Below are 17,667 nucleotides of genomic sequence, written 5' to 3' on the forward strand. Positions count from 1 at the left end.
AAAACGACCGCATTTAGCGAAGAAGAAAGTGCTCTTCCACCAGGACAACGCACCGGCGCATAAATGTGCAGTCGCAATGGCAAAACTGTATGAATTGTGTTACGAATTCTCTCCTCATCCGTCATACTACCCAGATTTAGTACCCAGCGACTATTATCTGTTTCCAGACTGGAAAAAATGGCTCGGAGGTAAGAGATTTGAGTCGAATGGGGAGGTCATCGCTGCGGCAGAGGCCTATTTTAAGGACTTCGAAAAATTGGAGAATCGTTGAACAAAATGTATAGAGCTTAACGGGGACTACGTTGAGAAATAAATTGAGTTTTGCCGAAAAAAGTTGTGTTTTCTTTCCTAGGCCGATTATTTTTCAGCCCAGCCTCGTACATTACCTCCATGTGGTTTTACGTAAAATCATCTGATCTTTCACCTTGGCTCTGATTTGGCCATTCTAGACCATTGCGCATAGAAGTTCAGTAGCTTGTCTTGTAAAATTTAAACAGCGCGACATAATCTTTCAACCAATAATATAATATAAGATAATAAGAAAGCAAACGATCTAGCTAGAAAAGGAGCAAACACTGCACTTACTGGACTAGAATTCTACTTCCCAAATCGAAACCAACTCTAAGCAAAACACATGAACCTGAAAGACACCATCCCTAACCTGGAATGAAAATAAGAAAAAAAAACAGTTTAAAACACTCGAAGAAATTTCTCAGCATTTATAACCGATAAAAATCACATATTTTCCTTGATTTATCTTCGAATTGTCACGTGGTTTTCACGTGTCCTCAATGAGCATCTCAGTAGATTGAAGCTAAGAAACAACGGCGAATGAAGATTCTGTGGGAAAAATGGGGAAACACCAGAACACCTCATCACTGAGTGCGCCGAGACAACAAGCATTCGTGTTACAAATTTTAGTACGACTGCTATCTAAGATGGAGAACTAACCTCCCTAAAACTGTCTCAGACACTGGCTTTTGTCAAAGTCCTGAGACTGTTAGTGACTCAAGAAAGATGACACAATCAATCTATAAGGTTGCGGTGATTAACTTGGAAGTGGACTTTCCCATACATATAGATTATAGATCGGTGTTTAAAAGAAATAGACAAACAAATTATCAAAAACCCAAAATTTTATGTAAAAAGATCTGGAACAAAAAACCACGTAAATTTAATATGGATTAGCATACATTTCCATTCAACTCCGCCATCAAATACTGGAGCGCGGCTTCGAAATTATAAAGTTTTTATTTTCCGTGTGTGGGCCCAGCCTAATTTATGATCTCATTTGCTATTGTAAACAAGTGTTAATATAATAATGAAGTGGAGAGCATGTATATGCCTATATACGGGTAATCTGAATAATGCATACATGTTGCTGGTTGATATTTTTAAACCATGTTTATCCTTTTTTTATAACTGCCGTGTTTGTATTGAACTTCATTTTACTTCGATTCTTGACAGTACTACAAAATAACCACTTGTATTTAGCACAAAATACGTTCATATATCATCTGAATTATTTACAATTATTTCTTGACACCTCTCACACTCTTGTTTTTGTGAATAAACACCAAAATATTTGGTATTTCTATTTCAATAATAATAGTTATTTTTTTATACAAGACTATAAAATGGTATTTTAACGTCGACCGAAAAGATTAATTCACGAGCGATGAAATCGTCTAATTTCGGGAGACTATAATGCAATTTTATTGTCGTGTATAAAACAATATTTTTTCCCATAGCGAGTTACGTTTTAAAAAATATTCAGAAATTAATATTTCAAGGAATTTATTACGAGTAGAAAAAATATTGTGCTTGGCGTTGGTTTTTATGTAATTTGACAAATAAATAAAGCTGTCTCTTTAGTTTTCTGTTTTGAGTCAATATTTTTTAATTCTCTTTCGTGTCGATTGCTGATTGAATTGGAGCCAGAAATGGCTCAAAACGAAATAAGTAAATTACCAAAAGATATTCAGACTGAGGCGACAAACGCCATATCCAAACTACTTCCATTTAAATCCCGAATAACTTATGAAAAGGCATATAAAAATTTTCAAAAATGGAAGCAATTAAAAAACGTCCGAGAAGAAATAAAGTTTTTAACCTATCCTCGCCGTTAAAGTATAATTTAATCTACCCTTGAGGTTTTTGATGTCACTGTTTTGAGTAAAATCTTAAATGATTTGGATAACCTAAAATTCATCAGCTAAACAGACCAGCTGATCTGTTTAAATGTAGGTTAAACCTTGACTATTCATTTTTTCAACAGAGGACGAGAATAGCTAACTTTATCAATCATTTTGAATCGCTTCTTATATTGTTCTCGTTATCTTTAAAAAAGCAAAGACAAACATTTAATACAGAAGAATATAATAAAAATGAATAGAAGGAATCAGACAAACAAAGAATGATGTATGCACGACCGCAGGCGAAATTTCCTTATAAAAAATAAAACACCGGTAAAATAATATTTGACGAGAATATATTTTTGTTTCTTTAGGAAATATATCCCGCTCGTACGCTAATATTTATAATGTAAATTTTCGTTTTACATATACACAGATTTTTTTTATGATCAACATAAAAAGGAAATTAAACTGTACAGGGATATTGTGTAAATGTTATTGTTAAATATGCAATACTAATAATTAAATACATATTTAATTAAACGATTCCATTAGGATATGCTTTTTTATGGAGAGTTTGAAATATTGATTAGGTACTGTTGAAAATAAATTTAGTTTTAATTGGATTTACAGTTGTTGTTGTTTTCTATTTGAGATTTTCACTCAAATCTTTTATACAGGTTGTCCCAATATTACAATTCCTGCTGATTCTTATGTAAAATTGACGACCTGAACGGAAATATAGGGGAGTCCCTGTTGATTTTTATCATAGTTTTATCACTTTTTGATAGCAACAAATTTTAGTGATGGGATAACTCAAGCGAAAATTCGCTCGAGTACTCGATTATTGAAATAACCGACATCGCCCGATTATGAACGAGCGATGCAAGTGACCAGTTACGAGCGACGAACGCAAGCGATCCTAGAATGAAATAAATTGAAATCCGATTTTCAAACTCGATAAAAAGCCGAGCGAATTTTCTACATACATTGCGGGTAGCAAATTTATACGACGTTATCCGTTGCGTATCTGAGGGATAAAATATTACGACCTACATCGACAATGCTTTGAAATAAACTAAATCAAGCGATCAAGTGAATCGCTTGCTACTTGCCATTCATCACCGAAAGAATATGTGCTCTGCGCACGCAACTTACTGCTTGGCGCTTGGCGTTAACGAGTACTTACATCAAGCGACGGTCGAAAAAACGTATTTTTAATTTGCTCGATTGTTGCAATCGCTTGAAACTCGAGTACTCGATTATTGAAATTAATCGGTTTTCCCATCACTAATAATTTTATATATATACGGGATGTCGAAATATTCCGTAGATATAGAACTATTACGTATTTTTGGAATCAAAATAAGTTCATTCGACACAATTTACCTCTATACAAAAGTACTCGTTTGTCCACTAGAGGGCATCAAACTTTAATAAAATAAACACACTTTTTCAAGTATTTTAAAAACCGTTATTCTCATTTCAATGAGATTTTGGGTGTCTCTGTTTTGCTAAGTGCTTTAACATTTAATATTCACAAAAATCAAGAAAAAGTACGGGAAGAATAAAATCTACCCCTACATAAATTTTAGCTGATGTAAATCAGCTGGGCTGTTTCGCTGATGAATTTTAGGTTATCCAATTAATTTGAGATTTTACTCAAAACAGTAAACCTCTGACAAGACTAAAAAAAATGGCAAATGTAAGATAAGCCTGTAAAAATACTTTTATTGTTGAAATAGAAATATCAATTATTTTGTGTAAGAGGTGTCAAGAGTGTGAGTGTGAGAGGTCACAAGTGGATATTTTGTAGAACCGTCAAGAATTGAAGTTAAATGAAGTGTTGTTAAGTGTAGAGTTGCGGTTTTATGTAAAGTGATAAAACCTAGCTCTAACCTAATTATAGTCTGTCCAACGAGAAGATCCTTGACAGTGATAGATGTGTCTGTCATTTTAATTTCAAAGTTTATTTTATTTTACAAAGAAATAAGTTGGTACAACTGGAACGCATAGCAGAAAATTAATATATTTAAAATTTGACTAACAAGTGATTACTTCAAAATATATTGTGAAAAAAACTGTATAAAACTGAAAAAATGTAATCGAGTTATTTTATTTAATAAAAAACGGTATGTCTTAATAAAAAACAAACAAGAAAAAGACACCACATACCAAAAAAATATAAAAAAGAACTATTTCTTACTTCAAGCGTTATGAAACTTCCCGCATTTATGATTATATTTATCAAGATAACTTATGTACAAATACAAATTTGTAATATTCCGCAGGAATAAATAAAACTTACCAAATTTTATACTTTAAAGGTTGATTAATTAACTTTAATCTTAATTTTTCTAAACCAGTACCTTTTGACATTATTTTTCTGCAGTACTAAAATCCATTAGTATCGTGTGATGTCGATATTTTACAGCTACTCCAGTTTTTAGTATGTGTTTAGTATGGTCCTTCTACCATATTCGAGATGCACTTATCTACGACGAGATGGTATACGAACTTTATTGATGGTAACTTTATTGGTGTATAAGACTTTCTGCCTGAGCAGCGAGTATTAACCATAAACTGTGCTCTGAGTCTACAGTTAATTTTCACTCGATTTTTCCTCCACTTGACTTCAAAAGACACAAAACACACGTAATAATACGAATCAAAATGCATCATCTTCCAAAACGCAGAGTATTTGACAAAAGTTTTGACACAAAATTATAACCTATAATTTGGCAAGACTTTGACAAGCGTCATAAATCTAAAGGCGAGTTCATACGCATCGGCGTCCGTTTGTCGTTCATCGTTCCGTCAAACCAATAAAATTAAAATACGATCTGTCATTTTTAAAATAAACCAATAAAACTGGTTAAAAACAACAAGGGACGACGCATGACGGATTTATATTTAAACCCATCCATAGTTAACTTAAAAATTATTGGAAACTTTTTTTAGTAAAATAAATAGATTGGTATTAAACGTCATCTGCTTTTCTTCTGTCATCGTCTGTCGAAATCTTACCTTAAAAAAAAACAGAGTATATATCGATCTGCTAGCTATCGGAGTCTCGTTTTCAAATGTTGGTATTTTTTTTATTTTTAATCTGAACCACGGGGGTGTCACTTGTATGGGAAAACAGGCAACAGTCAAATTTAAACGTGCCAGGACCAACGACAAAGAAAGCAACATCTGCCAGGCATTGGCTTTCTTTGTCACTCACATTGCTTAAATCATGATACCGCGGCCATTTTGCCAACAAAGAAGCTGGCCGGCTGTCCTGGCAAGTGATTTAAAACAATTTTGCTTTTTACAATATTAAATTACCATTTGGATGTATTTAATGCGATTATTCAATTAACTGGTAAGTCAGAAATTACACACAAATACTTTATTCGTAAATACAACTAAGATGTAAACGTAGTTTTGTATTTTTAGATTTCAACTTTTGCAAAGACCCGCCGATAGAACTTGCCTGGCAGCGTACCTGTTTAATTAAACGTATTATTTCCTGATAATAATATCAAAACACGTAAGTACCTCTATAATTTATGATGAAAAATGATTTTGATTATGTTTTATATTATTTAAATACTTTATAACCTCAAATAATAGTAAGATCCTTGTTTATATCGCACAGCCCGTTCAAAACTGTATTGTCTTCAAAAAATGTTTACAGAACAAACAATTATTACAAAAACAATGTCCTTTTAATCTGATTTATACCTCAGAAGGATGCCAGTTAAATTTTTATTAAATCAACATTACATTATTTGGCCATTAATATGCAAAAAGGAGCATATTGCGTTAACTTAAATTTTCTTTTACTTCTCCTGACAATGTTCTCTATATTCTCTATTTTGAGTTAGTAAACTTTTGAACGGGATGTGCGATATATAAAATACATAATATATCCAAGGGTATGATCTGATAAAAGTATTTTTTGATGCATTTTTTGGTTGTTTATGCACATTGGCTTGGTTTATGTTTTATTCAGCTTATATTTATTTGGTATAACAGTTTTTTTTGCCTTTGGAATGGCATGCATTGAGGCTAGATAGTGTTTCATTAGACCATTAAAGAAATTTAAATTAGCATATATTTTTTGTGATGTTAGTGTGTTATCATGATACAGGTAGTTGTATCATAGTGCCTTATGCATGTTATTTACCTATTATATACTTATGTATTATCAGTAAATAGATGATAATATACTACTAAAATGTCTTTTTAATAGTATGTTTATCTGTCCAATTCACTAGTTATTTGCAAAATGTATTTTGAACTAATTTAAGTCATTAATTGATCATCTTTCTTTTTCAGGTTCCGGGATATTCTTTTTCATTGTTAAAAAATATATATATTTCATATTATTGTAATATAAATCGCAGCTCTAAAAAATAAATGATATTGTTTACTAATGTGTAATTTATTTACTATGAATTTTCTCTGAAAATAATAAGTCTTTAATAATATCATTGATTTGCTGTGTAAAGTTAATAGACATATTTTTTAATACATTAAATTATATTAAAGTAATAAAAATATGTTTATTAACTTTAAACAGTAATCAGTGAGACTTATAAAAATATTTTTTTTTAAATTTCCCCTCTTTTAAGACCCGCCCCTCCAATTCCCCTCAATTTAGCTAGTACTGCCAGGCGACACCAGGTGGCGTCTGTTTCCATTTTTTAACATGAAGTTAGCATTTCTTTAATGTACCTATTCCCTGATCTGAACTAAAGTCGTTTTCAAATCTTTCTAGTCGATGCGTCAACACTGGGCGTCGAACAAGCCGAGATTCAGGGTGCAGCCACACTATCATAAAAACGGCGTATCGGCGTAACGGCGTAACGACCTTGAATCGATTTCCAGTAATTCTATTGGCTGAAATTTTTGACAGATGAATTTGACAGATAAAATTTCTGACAGATGAATGCTTCAGCCAATAGAATTACTGGAAATCTATTCAAGGTCATTACGCCGTTACGCCGATACGCCATTTTTAGGATAGTGTGGCTGCACCCTCAGGTAATTGCTTGGTATTTGCGACTGATTATCGTTTGCTGGCGGCGGCTCTCAAAATGTTGCTATTATTAAGATTTCAAAGCTAAATAGCTCGGTTATTATCAATTTTTTTAAAAATAGTAAAGGGAATATATGTTTCTTTTGGCCAGATCTACCTTATTTCTGGGGCACTCTGCAAAACTTAAATAATTTGCATAAAAGATTAAAAAATAAACTTCAATATTATTTTAATAAAAAAATCAATTTTATTAAAAAAAACAAGAGGCGTATCTCTGTACCTACGTGCACTCTAACCACAACTCATCTTCCCTAACCTAAATATCCCATCATAACCTCACCTGTCTCTGTGGTCTTGAACGTGAACGAGTCGGAAACGGGGCTCCAGCCGAACTTGTTCCTCGCTTGTACCCTGGCCTCGTACTGCTGTCCCCCTTCCAAACCCCTGATAATGTAGCTCATGGACTGTAATCCAGCGGGTTGGATGGGGCTGGCCGGTAGAATGACGTCCCTCCATTCGAGGCGCCTGTCTTTGGTGGGGCGACTGTAGACGAAGCCGTTGGTGGAGAAGGAAGTCTTGTTTTCCTGAAACAAAATTAAAACAAAATATTGTTTAAAAAAATTGTATATGCGCTACGTTGCATATTTGTAGTGAAACTCCTTCTTAGTAACAGCTTAATAATAGCTGTGTAATTGAAGGATTTGAAGGACATATAGTTTGAAGGAAAAATGTAGTTTCAAATGTTGAAAAACTAATAAATTAATAAGAAATTTCATTTAATTTCACAAAATTTGTATCAAAATGACCGTCTGTCCGTCTGAGGACTCCATTCGGGTACCTCTATCCACGTGCCGAGTTTGGTTCCAATGGCGTGGAAGTTTCATTTTCATTTTGATTTTTTCCAAATAATTTATGAAGTAACATAAATATTTGGATGAAAATTGGTGTCTGGGAATTTTTTGACATGATTGAAATTTGATTATTATGTCAATATGACTCCTACTTGTAGAGGGCGCCACCTAAATATCTTTTAACTGGTTTGAAGAGTAATAACTTTTAGTCCGTGCCTGTATAATATTACTGAGTAAAAAAATATATGTTCACGACATTTTTTACGGAAAAAAAGTCTCTTGGGAAAAATCGCTACGAGTAATGGTTCTCGAGATATTTGGAATCGAAATTATCAATATCTGTCATCATTTGATGTCCTCCATTCGCGAATTTCAAGTTCCAGAGCTTTACGCCCTGGGCTACTCGAGAACGGTTCTGAGAGGAGCTGTGCGTGATAGCCTGGTGCCTCCATATGGCGCGGAACAGTTCTGAACTTTATGACTCAATTGAATGGAGTGAGAATATCGCGTTCTTGAACAGTTCAGAGCTGCACAACTGCGTGAATGGAGTCATAAATTAAATATGTTCACTATACAGGTTGTTAACTGGACAGTTACTTATAGGGAAATAGAATGGCAATACTGCCTATTGAGAACGCATGCACATATAGGGTTTTCTGCCGACTCGTCCCGGACCGAGGTTGCCATATTTTAACCATAAAGCTCTATCCGCGAGTAATAAACACATTAACAACCTGTATAGTAATTAGACTGAAATCATAAATTCCAAATATTGAAAATGAAACTTCTACACCCTGTATCTCCGAAACTAAGCATTTTAGGACATACATTTATACGAACTTTTTTACTTATTTTTATCTGCAGAATATGCTGCCGAAGTCTCCGGAATACAATTCGAACCACCCTGTATAAGTATAACATTGTGTATATCAAAATGAAATCAGCCTTCAGAACATCGACGTTATATATTTAAAATACGTTTTTTTTTATAAACTTCCAACTCAATAGGGTCGTTAAAAGTTCGAGGCAAAAAAGTTTCCAGTTAAAATTAATTTCCTGCAACTTTATAATATTCCTGGCCGCTACTTTCGGTCACCTGCCATGCAAACTTGCCGGAAACTTGTCAAAATATTACAATGCTTCTCGCCTTCATTTTCCTCATCATATTTTAATTTAAAATGACTCGCCTCTCATTATATATGACGGCTACCAGTTTTCTCGGAAATTTACAAAAGTTACTTAGAAAGGAGTTTCTTAAAAAAAGAATATTAGATTGGCCAAGATGTTTTTTTTACATATACAATAGGTATAGAAGGAATGCTTTTGTTAAAAATATAAGTTGAAAATTATATTTTGTAAAAGTCTTCCAAAATGAAATATTTTTAATATACAGAGTCAAGAACATCGGAAGAGCTGGAACAGAAAGATCGAAACAACTGCTGTTTAGATTTTTAAATGGAACCCTCTATATTTAGTTACTTTATTCGATAGAAAATTCCACTCTGAATAGAATGACATATCATATGTCAACTTTTGACATTTTCAAATATGGTTTATTTAAAATTGTAACATGTGGTTCATGACGACAATTAGACTCAAAATAGCAAGAGTGTGGTACCAAATTATTCGTAAAAAAATGCTTTTTCCAAATATGCTAGTGAGCCACCCTCATTCCATTTGAAAAAATGGAAATATGATTAAAAATACGATTTGGGCATCTTTTAGTTGGCCAGGACAAGACACTAAATACATTAGATGATCAAACCTATTTTTCCAAGGCTCCTTGATTAAAAATTAGTGTTTTTAATACAGCCATGACACTCTAGTTGGCATTTTCTATCAAATACAGTAAAATAATACCAAGGGTGCCATTTAAAAATCAAAAGTTGTAGTCATTTCCGGTAAAACAGGAAGTGACCTTAATCAATCCTAATTTATGTCATATACTAACATACCAAATATTTTTTTATCTGAAAAAAAAAATAAAAAAAGCTGTAGGGTTGCTATAGAGATGCACCCGGTATACTGTCTTTTATATACGTTACTGGTCGAACCAAAATAAGTTCTAATAATTCTTGTGATAATTTTTCTTTAACACAGCCAGACAGTAACTAAAATAAAATTTGCTTTCATTATAAATCTTGGCACGAACGTTTTTTATATACAATTTTGTCTCCTGGGTCCTTGGAAGGAACTTTTAATATGTTTTTTTCTTCCTTATTTTCGCTGGCTCATACATTTACATGGCTTAATCCACAATCTTGACAAAAATAAAACCGATACTCGAGTCTAATCTTCGATAATGAAGACCGAAGTACAGGCGGATCTCTTCGAAAAAAACTGAAGGAAAAAGAACAGAAAAAAGGCCTTTTTAATACTCACCGTATATTTTTGGCTGGAGTTTAGCTTCTAGTCACGTAGAATATAGGCGGAAGTTCAATTTCTTTGTATAATTTAACTTTTAAAAATCGATCTTGTCGTCTGATTTTGGAATTCGTGAGTTGTTTTCTGTTTTGTTTACCCTCTTATTTTTCTGTTTCTGGATTATAATAAGAAGTTTTAGCGCGTTTTTTGTATTATTTTGTTATAAGTTTATATTTAACTTGCAGTGTTTTTTATATTAAATTATCCATAAATTTTTCAAAAGATTTTTCAATTAATTGTCTTTTTTAGACAGATGTCACTTGTCTTGTCATTATTCAATATTCGAATTCTCAGAATGTTGTTAACAAAAGTCTCATCTTAAAATAAAATTTTATTCAATCACAATTGTTTATCTCCATCATTTACCGGATTAATAATACAGAAATTACATCTCAATTACAAACACACACAATTCATTATTTATAGTGATTTACAGTAATTATATTAAATTATACGAATATATTGTCGTTGATTATCGGTTTGAAATAAATACGACAGTGTCCTCCAATGAAAATGCGAGTTACTAACTCTAAATTCTAATTCTAAGCTGGCAAACGAGCTATGAAAATATGCATAAAATCAAGGTTAGTACAGTTTCAAATTTATTATAGTGATTTTGTTAGCGGTGTATGGCATAGATCGTTATACCCAGTGTTGCCACAAGCTTATTTTTCATCGGGGTAGATTATCACAAGATAACAGGGTTAAATTGTTTTACAAAGGGGTAGATCTACCCCGAATGGGGTAGCTGTGGCAACACTGCCGCTATCACTTTTTCTCTCGGTAATTCGCGCGTCACGGCCGTCTCGCATGCGTCTCGTGGCCGTCATTCAAGGCCATGTGTCACCGACTTGAATTTTTACTCCCAACGCGCGTAAAGCGTTTCACTTCAAAAAGTGTGGTAAAATATTGATAATTTAATATTACCTTAATTAATCATTATACCATAATGATTCATTTTGTATGGTAAGATATCTCTATTTATAAGATATCAGTGTCCAAAAAGAAAGTAAAATTTAATTCACATTTTTCATGCTCATTTTAATAAAAATGGTAATTTTAATTTAGTTTAAATGTAAATGTTTTGTAAAAACAATCAAATGATAGCAAACAAATAAATAAATTCTTTCCTACGCTAGTCAATACAACTTCTGGATTAATATTAATGAACCCTCTGTATTTTCAGCTCTTGTTTATAGGCGAATCCATTAATAGATAATTCAAAAAGGTAGTAAAAACAAGTTTAAGTAATTTAAAAATCGATGTCTATAAATAATAGAATAATTTAAACAGTCTAGCGTAAAACAAGTAAAATTAAAGCATTATTTTATCAATTTTCTAGAGGAAAATATAAAACTGAATTTCTTTTCCAAGAAATAATTTAACATAAAATGTTAAAGACAAATATTTTAGTTGAAAATGTAAATATTATTTTTCAACGACTTTAAAATGGAGAGAAATGTAGAAGCTGCTTTTGCTTATTTGATGAAAAATTTGTATAATAATTTTCTGTTTCTGTGTCTATTTTGTTTACCTTTACTTAAGAAATGAATTAAAGTAAATATTTTTTTACATTTTTTACATTATGATATAATGACACGAGGGTTCTCTTTATGTTTTGCAGATAGAAACATAGTAGGCGCCCGTCAGCACATATCAAATGTCAAAATTAACAGTCATCTTGATCTCAGAAGATTGATATGTCACATATCGGGAAATTAAAGCATTTCAGAGACTTCAATTTCAAAAAATTTTATATAAAGATTGTCTGTAAAAAAGTATTTTCTCGTTGGATACTGCATCTGTTGACGGAAAAACAAAAGTAATTAGAGACAATTGGTATTAAAAACCTCTACAATGGTTTAACGCAGGAAACTCAAAAAATATAGACAGTATTGTCAGTGGTGATGAATCCTGGTCTCTTATAAACCCCAAAAATAAATCCCCAAACCCCAAAAATTACAATAAAATAAATATCAATCGACTGTTTAGGTGTTCCAAGATGAACCAAAACCGATAGAAATTATCCGTTCTCCAAGTTTTTCCAAAAAGATGGTGGCGACATTTGTCTCAAAAGCAAGTCATGTATCAACAATTCCTCTGCGAAACCAAAGAACTGTTACTGATTGGTACGTACCTATTTGTTTGCAGGAAGTAATTCCTAAGTTTCGGAAAATCAAACTTCAATGACAAATAATAATCCTTCACCAAGACAATGCAAGTTCCCACACAGCTCGAAAAACAATTAAGTTTCAAGCTCAATTCAAGAAAACATCGAATTGTTGAACCCTCTCCTATACAGTGCCGATCTAAGTCCTACCGACTTATCCACTTTTCCAAAAATTAAAAATGCACTGCTTCAAAGGTTCGTGGTTAAAAGTAATCTCCTGTTTTTTTTCTTTTTTACCCCTATATGCAATAGTTATTTGTGAAACTAGTTCAAAAAGGACATGACTTTTGCTCGAGACAAAGTCGAGAGTTGCTCATTTTGCACACAACATTTTTTCTACGATCGAATTGAAATTCTTATTTAAATGCTTATTAAAAAGTTCTTACTGTAATGCACAGAATAATATTACCTCTAATAATGACATTATAAACAAATATTATTTTTATTTTTTCATTGACATTTTTGAGTTCATTTTAATTTTAATGTCGCAGTTTGAACAATTCACTAAGATAATTGATTGACAAACTTCATTTTCAGTAGTCTTTGTGCAGTGTCAGACGACATTCATGGGCAACTATGACTAACCAATTTGAAGCGCGAGAGTTCGATTCCTGTGCAAAGCCAATTTATTTGTTCACTTATTAATATACATAAGACTTTATGGCGACTCACAAAAATATACTTGCATTGGTAACAATATTTGGATTAACAAAATCAAGGGACAATTTTTTTCTCTTTTGTTAAACTCGTCATTAATAATGTGACAGTTATTTTTTTACACTAATGTAAAAAACTGACTTTTAATACAGTAGATAGTAGACAACTAAATACACTAAGATAAAAGACAACTCTCGTATGAAATGAATTTGCCACAAAGGTATAAACATTATTTGCCACCCTAGTATAACAACAAAATGTAAATTAAAATTAAAAATACTTATATTATATAACATAAAACTAAATGACACTTTACGAGTAATTAAACTTGTCCGAAATTAAACATTTCAGTTTATGTTCCGTATTTAATTTCTATTCTGGCAAACATTCGCCATAAACTCGGCATATTTCTGAGAAAATAATGCACTTTATGCGACTACTGCATTTCAACTAAATGCAGTTTGCAAAAAAGCAGGGGGATCTAATTGGGTCAGACCGTTATATTGCAACTGTCGTACGGACATTGTTTAAGTGGAATATCTAAAATTAAGGTCTACACAGACGTATATTATATTTTTGGGGGATTTACCTCGTGACAAATAATATGAATGGACAAACCTTAGTGTAACAGACCAAGATAGACAAACCACATTTCAACAGAAAAATGATAAGTTGAAATCGTAGGACCCGGAAAGTTATAAAGGGTGAGACAAAATTAATATGAAACATTAATCACTTTAAAAAGCAAGTTACTCCTTTATTTTAAATGGAACACCCAGTATATTATTTGGGTGTTCAATGGGGAACTCATATATCTTCAAAATATTATTAAGGTTGTTTACCTTTCAGACAAAGATTTTCCTAGATATTTAAATTTTTATGATTTTGCGTCAGTAGATATTTATTATTTGAAAAAATATAGGGGTGGCTGTGATAAACACTTTGTTAATTTAACAAAAATTGAAGAATGCAGGGTAATACTCAACAGTAATAAAAAGAGACACGTTTGAAATATATTTTAATTATTACAGAATTAAAACTAGATACAAACCTCTATAATTATGTGACAAAAATTAGTTAAATCAAAACAAATGCTCAAAATGCTTCCTTTCCTTTTAACTACATAAAATGATTCTCTTTTCAAAAAATCTTTTCATTTTAAAAGGAATATGTGGAGTTCTACTTCGACACACTTATAATTTGTCTCTCAAGTTGTCGACAATAGTTGGTCGGTCGAGTTTTATAAACACTGTCATTAACATATCCCCATAAAAAACCGTACTAGATAAAGTCAGGAGCATTTAAGTATTCTATTAATTGGTGAATTCACACTGCCATTCACCAACTAATGGAATCATATCAATTCTCTCTGATGTAGGATATGTTTGCATTTTCGGCAAATTTCTGAGAATCTTTTTTGTTTTAACTGACACAAAATGATAACTAGTTGCTAAAGTTGAACTAATTAGACAGCTATGTTGAAGCAACGTCAGACATACCACAACCACCCCCACCTAGATTTTATCAAATAATAAAGATCTACTCACACTAAATCATAAAAATTAAAATATCTACGAAAATCTCTGTTTGAAGGGTAGCCAACCTTAATAGTATTAAAAATAGAAAACAAATTTCTTGCAGTAGAGGTATATAATAAAATTATATAAGGATTCTTGCCACTTAACTGCTAATATATAAATTTAATTATACGCTGTGTTTGTCATAATGCGGATCAACCTGCTCTCCCTACCGGTTTCGGAGCCCTACTCCATCATCAGGTGAGCTTGGGAGATCCACAAAATGACAACCACAGCGCAGAGATAGTTAATTCCGACTTGTCGGAAAGTATCGGTTAGATATTAATTCCCGAACGGGAGATAGCGGCCTGCGTGCAATGGTAGTACTTTCGTACCACCGAGGCGCAACTATCGATAGTAAAAGGCTTTTTTTCAGGCAAGCCAAATTATAAAAATAGAAAACAAATTTCTTGCAGTAGAGGTATATAATAAAATTATACAGGGTGTCCCAGAAATAAGTGCAAATATTTTAACTGGTAGTATAGTTCAACCCCAGAAACACGCCTATGAGGTTTTTTTCACGAAAAAAAATTTTGAAAATTCGAAATCTTTTGAAAAATTTTTTGGATTTTTTTTTAATTTTTAGTTAAAAAACATAATTTCTTGATAGTATGGCAACATAGGTATTAGATTAAATTTACAAAAAAGAAAATCCAGAAAAGATCCAGTGGTTCTCAAAATTTTAGCAAAAAATATTTTTTTTTGGAAATTTTCAAAGTAAAATAACTCCGTTATTTTGGACTTATTTGAAAAACGATAAAGAGAAAATATGTTTCTTTTATCGAGATCTACCACCCCTTAAAATATTTGCACTTATTTCTGGGACACCCTGTATAAGGAATCTTGCCACTTAACCGCTAATATAGAAATTTAATTCTACGCTGTGTTTGTCATAATGCGGATCAACCTGCTCTCACTACCGGTTTCGGAGCCCTACTTAATATCTAACCGATACTTTCCGACAAGTCGGAATTAACTATCTCTGCGCTGTGGTTGTCATTTTGTGGATCTCCCAAGCTCACCTGATGATGGAGTAGGGCTCCGAAACCGGTAGTGAGAGCAGGTTGATCCGCATTATGACAAACACAGCGTAGAATTAAATTTCTGTATTACCAGTTAAGTGGCAAGAATCCTTATATAATTTTACTTAATAGTATTGTGACGAGACATGAATTCCCCATTGAATATCGGAATAATATACTGGATGTTCCATTTAGTAGGGAGTAACTTGCTCTTAAAGGTGGCAAATGTTCAACATTAATTTTACCTCACCCTGTTTAACTTTTTAGACCAGGTTTTATTTTGATACAGTACAATAGTTATTTTAACTACATATTAGGCTATATCGGGCAAATTTCAATTTAGGTAGCTCTTATTAAATCAAAAATTGTTCTTCATTTTTAGAAAATGTTGAATTGAAGTCAGAAACCTTACATTTCAGTCATATACTTCCCTAATAAAACTCACCCTTAGAATTTAGAATTTAGAATGAGTGGGAGGGGGGTTAATCACTTCGACCTTACAGATCCATTGTGTCCCCCTTTCTTGAATCATAACTCATCATACAGTCCCAGGGCTTTGACAAAAACCAGTATCTGGGACGGTTTTATAGAGGGTAGTTCTCCATCTCCAATATCAGTGGTACCAAAATTCATGGCACGAATGGTTGTCGTCTCGGCGCACTCAGTGATGAGGTGTACTGGTGTTTCCCCATCTTTCCCACAGAATCTGCATTCGCCGTTTCTTCTTAGTTTCAATCTACTGAGGTGTCCATTGAGGAGACAGTGTCCTGTTAAAAACCCCGTGACAATCCGAAGATTGTTCTTACTCAGAAAGATCTGTGATTTTTCTTGATCATAAGCCCTCAGAAACTTCTTCGAGTGTCTTCGAGTATTGCAAGATTTCCATTCCAGGTTGCGGATGGAATCTTCCAAGTTCTTGAGTTCCGCCTTGAGTTGGTTACCACTTGGAAAGCAGAACGGTTCTGGTCCAGTTAGTGGAGTGTTCGCTCCTTTCCTAGCTAGATTATTTGCTTTTTCATTGCCTTCTATCCCTTGGTGAGCAGGCATCCAAACTCACCCTTATTTATAAATAAAACAACACGCTATCCGGTAGTACACAAATTTTATGCATAATATTCCATACAGTGCCGGTTATCAAATCGGTATTCTATAAAATGCCTAGGAAATGTACAGGGTGGCGTCTCTCATACGACGCGGAGGCTTCAAGAAAAACGACAGTTTGTATTGAAATGAAATTTGGGAGCATATGTAGGTTAGTTTAGAGCACTTTTTAAAAATATAGAGCGTTTTACAGGGTGTCCTAAAAGAAGTTACACATCAATGTAATGGAACACCCTATACATTAATTGATTTTTGGATTGCAGGAGAAAAAAAAAACTCACCTTTATTTTTCTCCTGCAATCCAAAAATCAATTAATGTATAGGGTGTTCCATTACAATGATGTGTAACTTCTTTTAGGACACCCTGTAAAACGCTCTATATTTTTAAAAAGTGCTCTAAACTAACCTACATATGCTCCCAAATTTAATTTCAATACAAACTGTCGTTTTTCTTGAAGCCTCCGCGTCGTATGAGAGACGCCACCCTGTACATTTCCTAGGCATTTTATAGAATACCGATTTGATAACCGGCACTGTATCGAATATTATGCATAAAATTTGTGTACTACCGGATAGCGTGTTGTTTTATTCAGGGTTGTTCCAGTAAAGGGAGATGCGGGTAATTCACGTACTCCGCCACAACCAATGCTCATAGCTTACGCACCTTAGGTCAAGGCAAAATCATATTTTTTAAAAGTACA

General features: G+C 32.9%; 1 protein-coding gene across 2 annotated transcripts in view; it reads right to left on the reverse strand.

The window, feature by feature from the left end:
* The window catches only part of LOC115882208 (limbic system-associated membrane protein-like), a 247,558-nt gene that overhangs the window by 4,834 nt on the left and 225,057 nt on the right, over nucleotides 1-17,667 (reverse strand). For both annotated transcript variants that reach the window (XM_030900112.1, XM_030900111.1), the window contains exon 9: nucleotides 7,505-7,748. In XM_030900112.1, the coding sequence (XP_030755972.1) occupies nucleotides 7,505-7,748 (244 nt within the window). The remainder of the gene's footprint in view (nucleotides 1-7,504; nucleotides 7,749-17,667) is intronic.

The sequence above is a fragment of the Sitophilus oryzae genome, unplaced genomic scaffold, assembly GCF_002938485.1.
Source record: "Sitophilus oryzae breed Bouriz unplaced genomic scaffold, Soryzae_2.0 scaffold_177_pilon_pilon, whole genome shotgun sequence".
NCBI classification, from domain to species: domain Eukaryota; kingdom Metazoa; phylum Arthropoda; class Insecta; order Coleoptera; family Curculionidae; genus Sitophilus; species Sitophilus oryzae.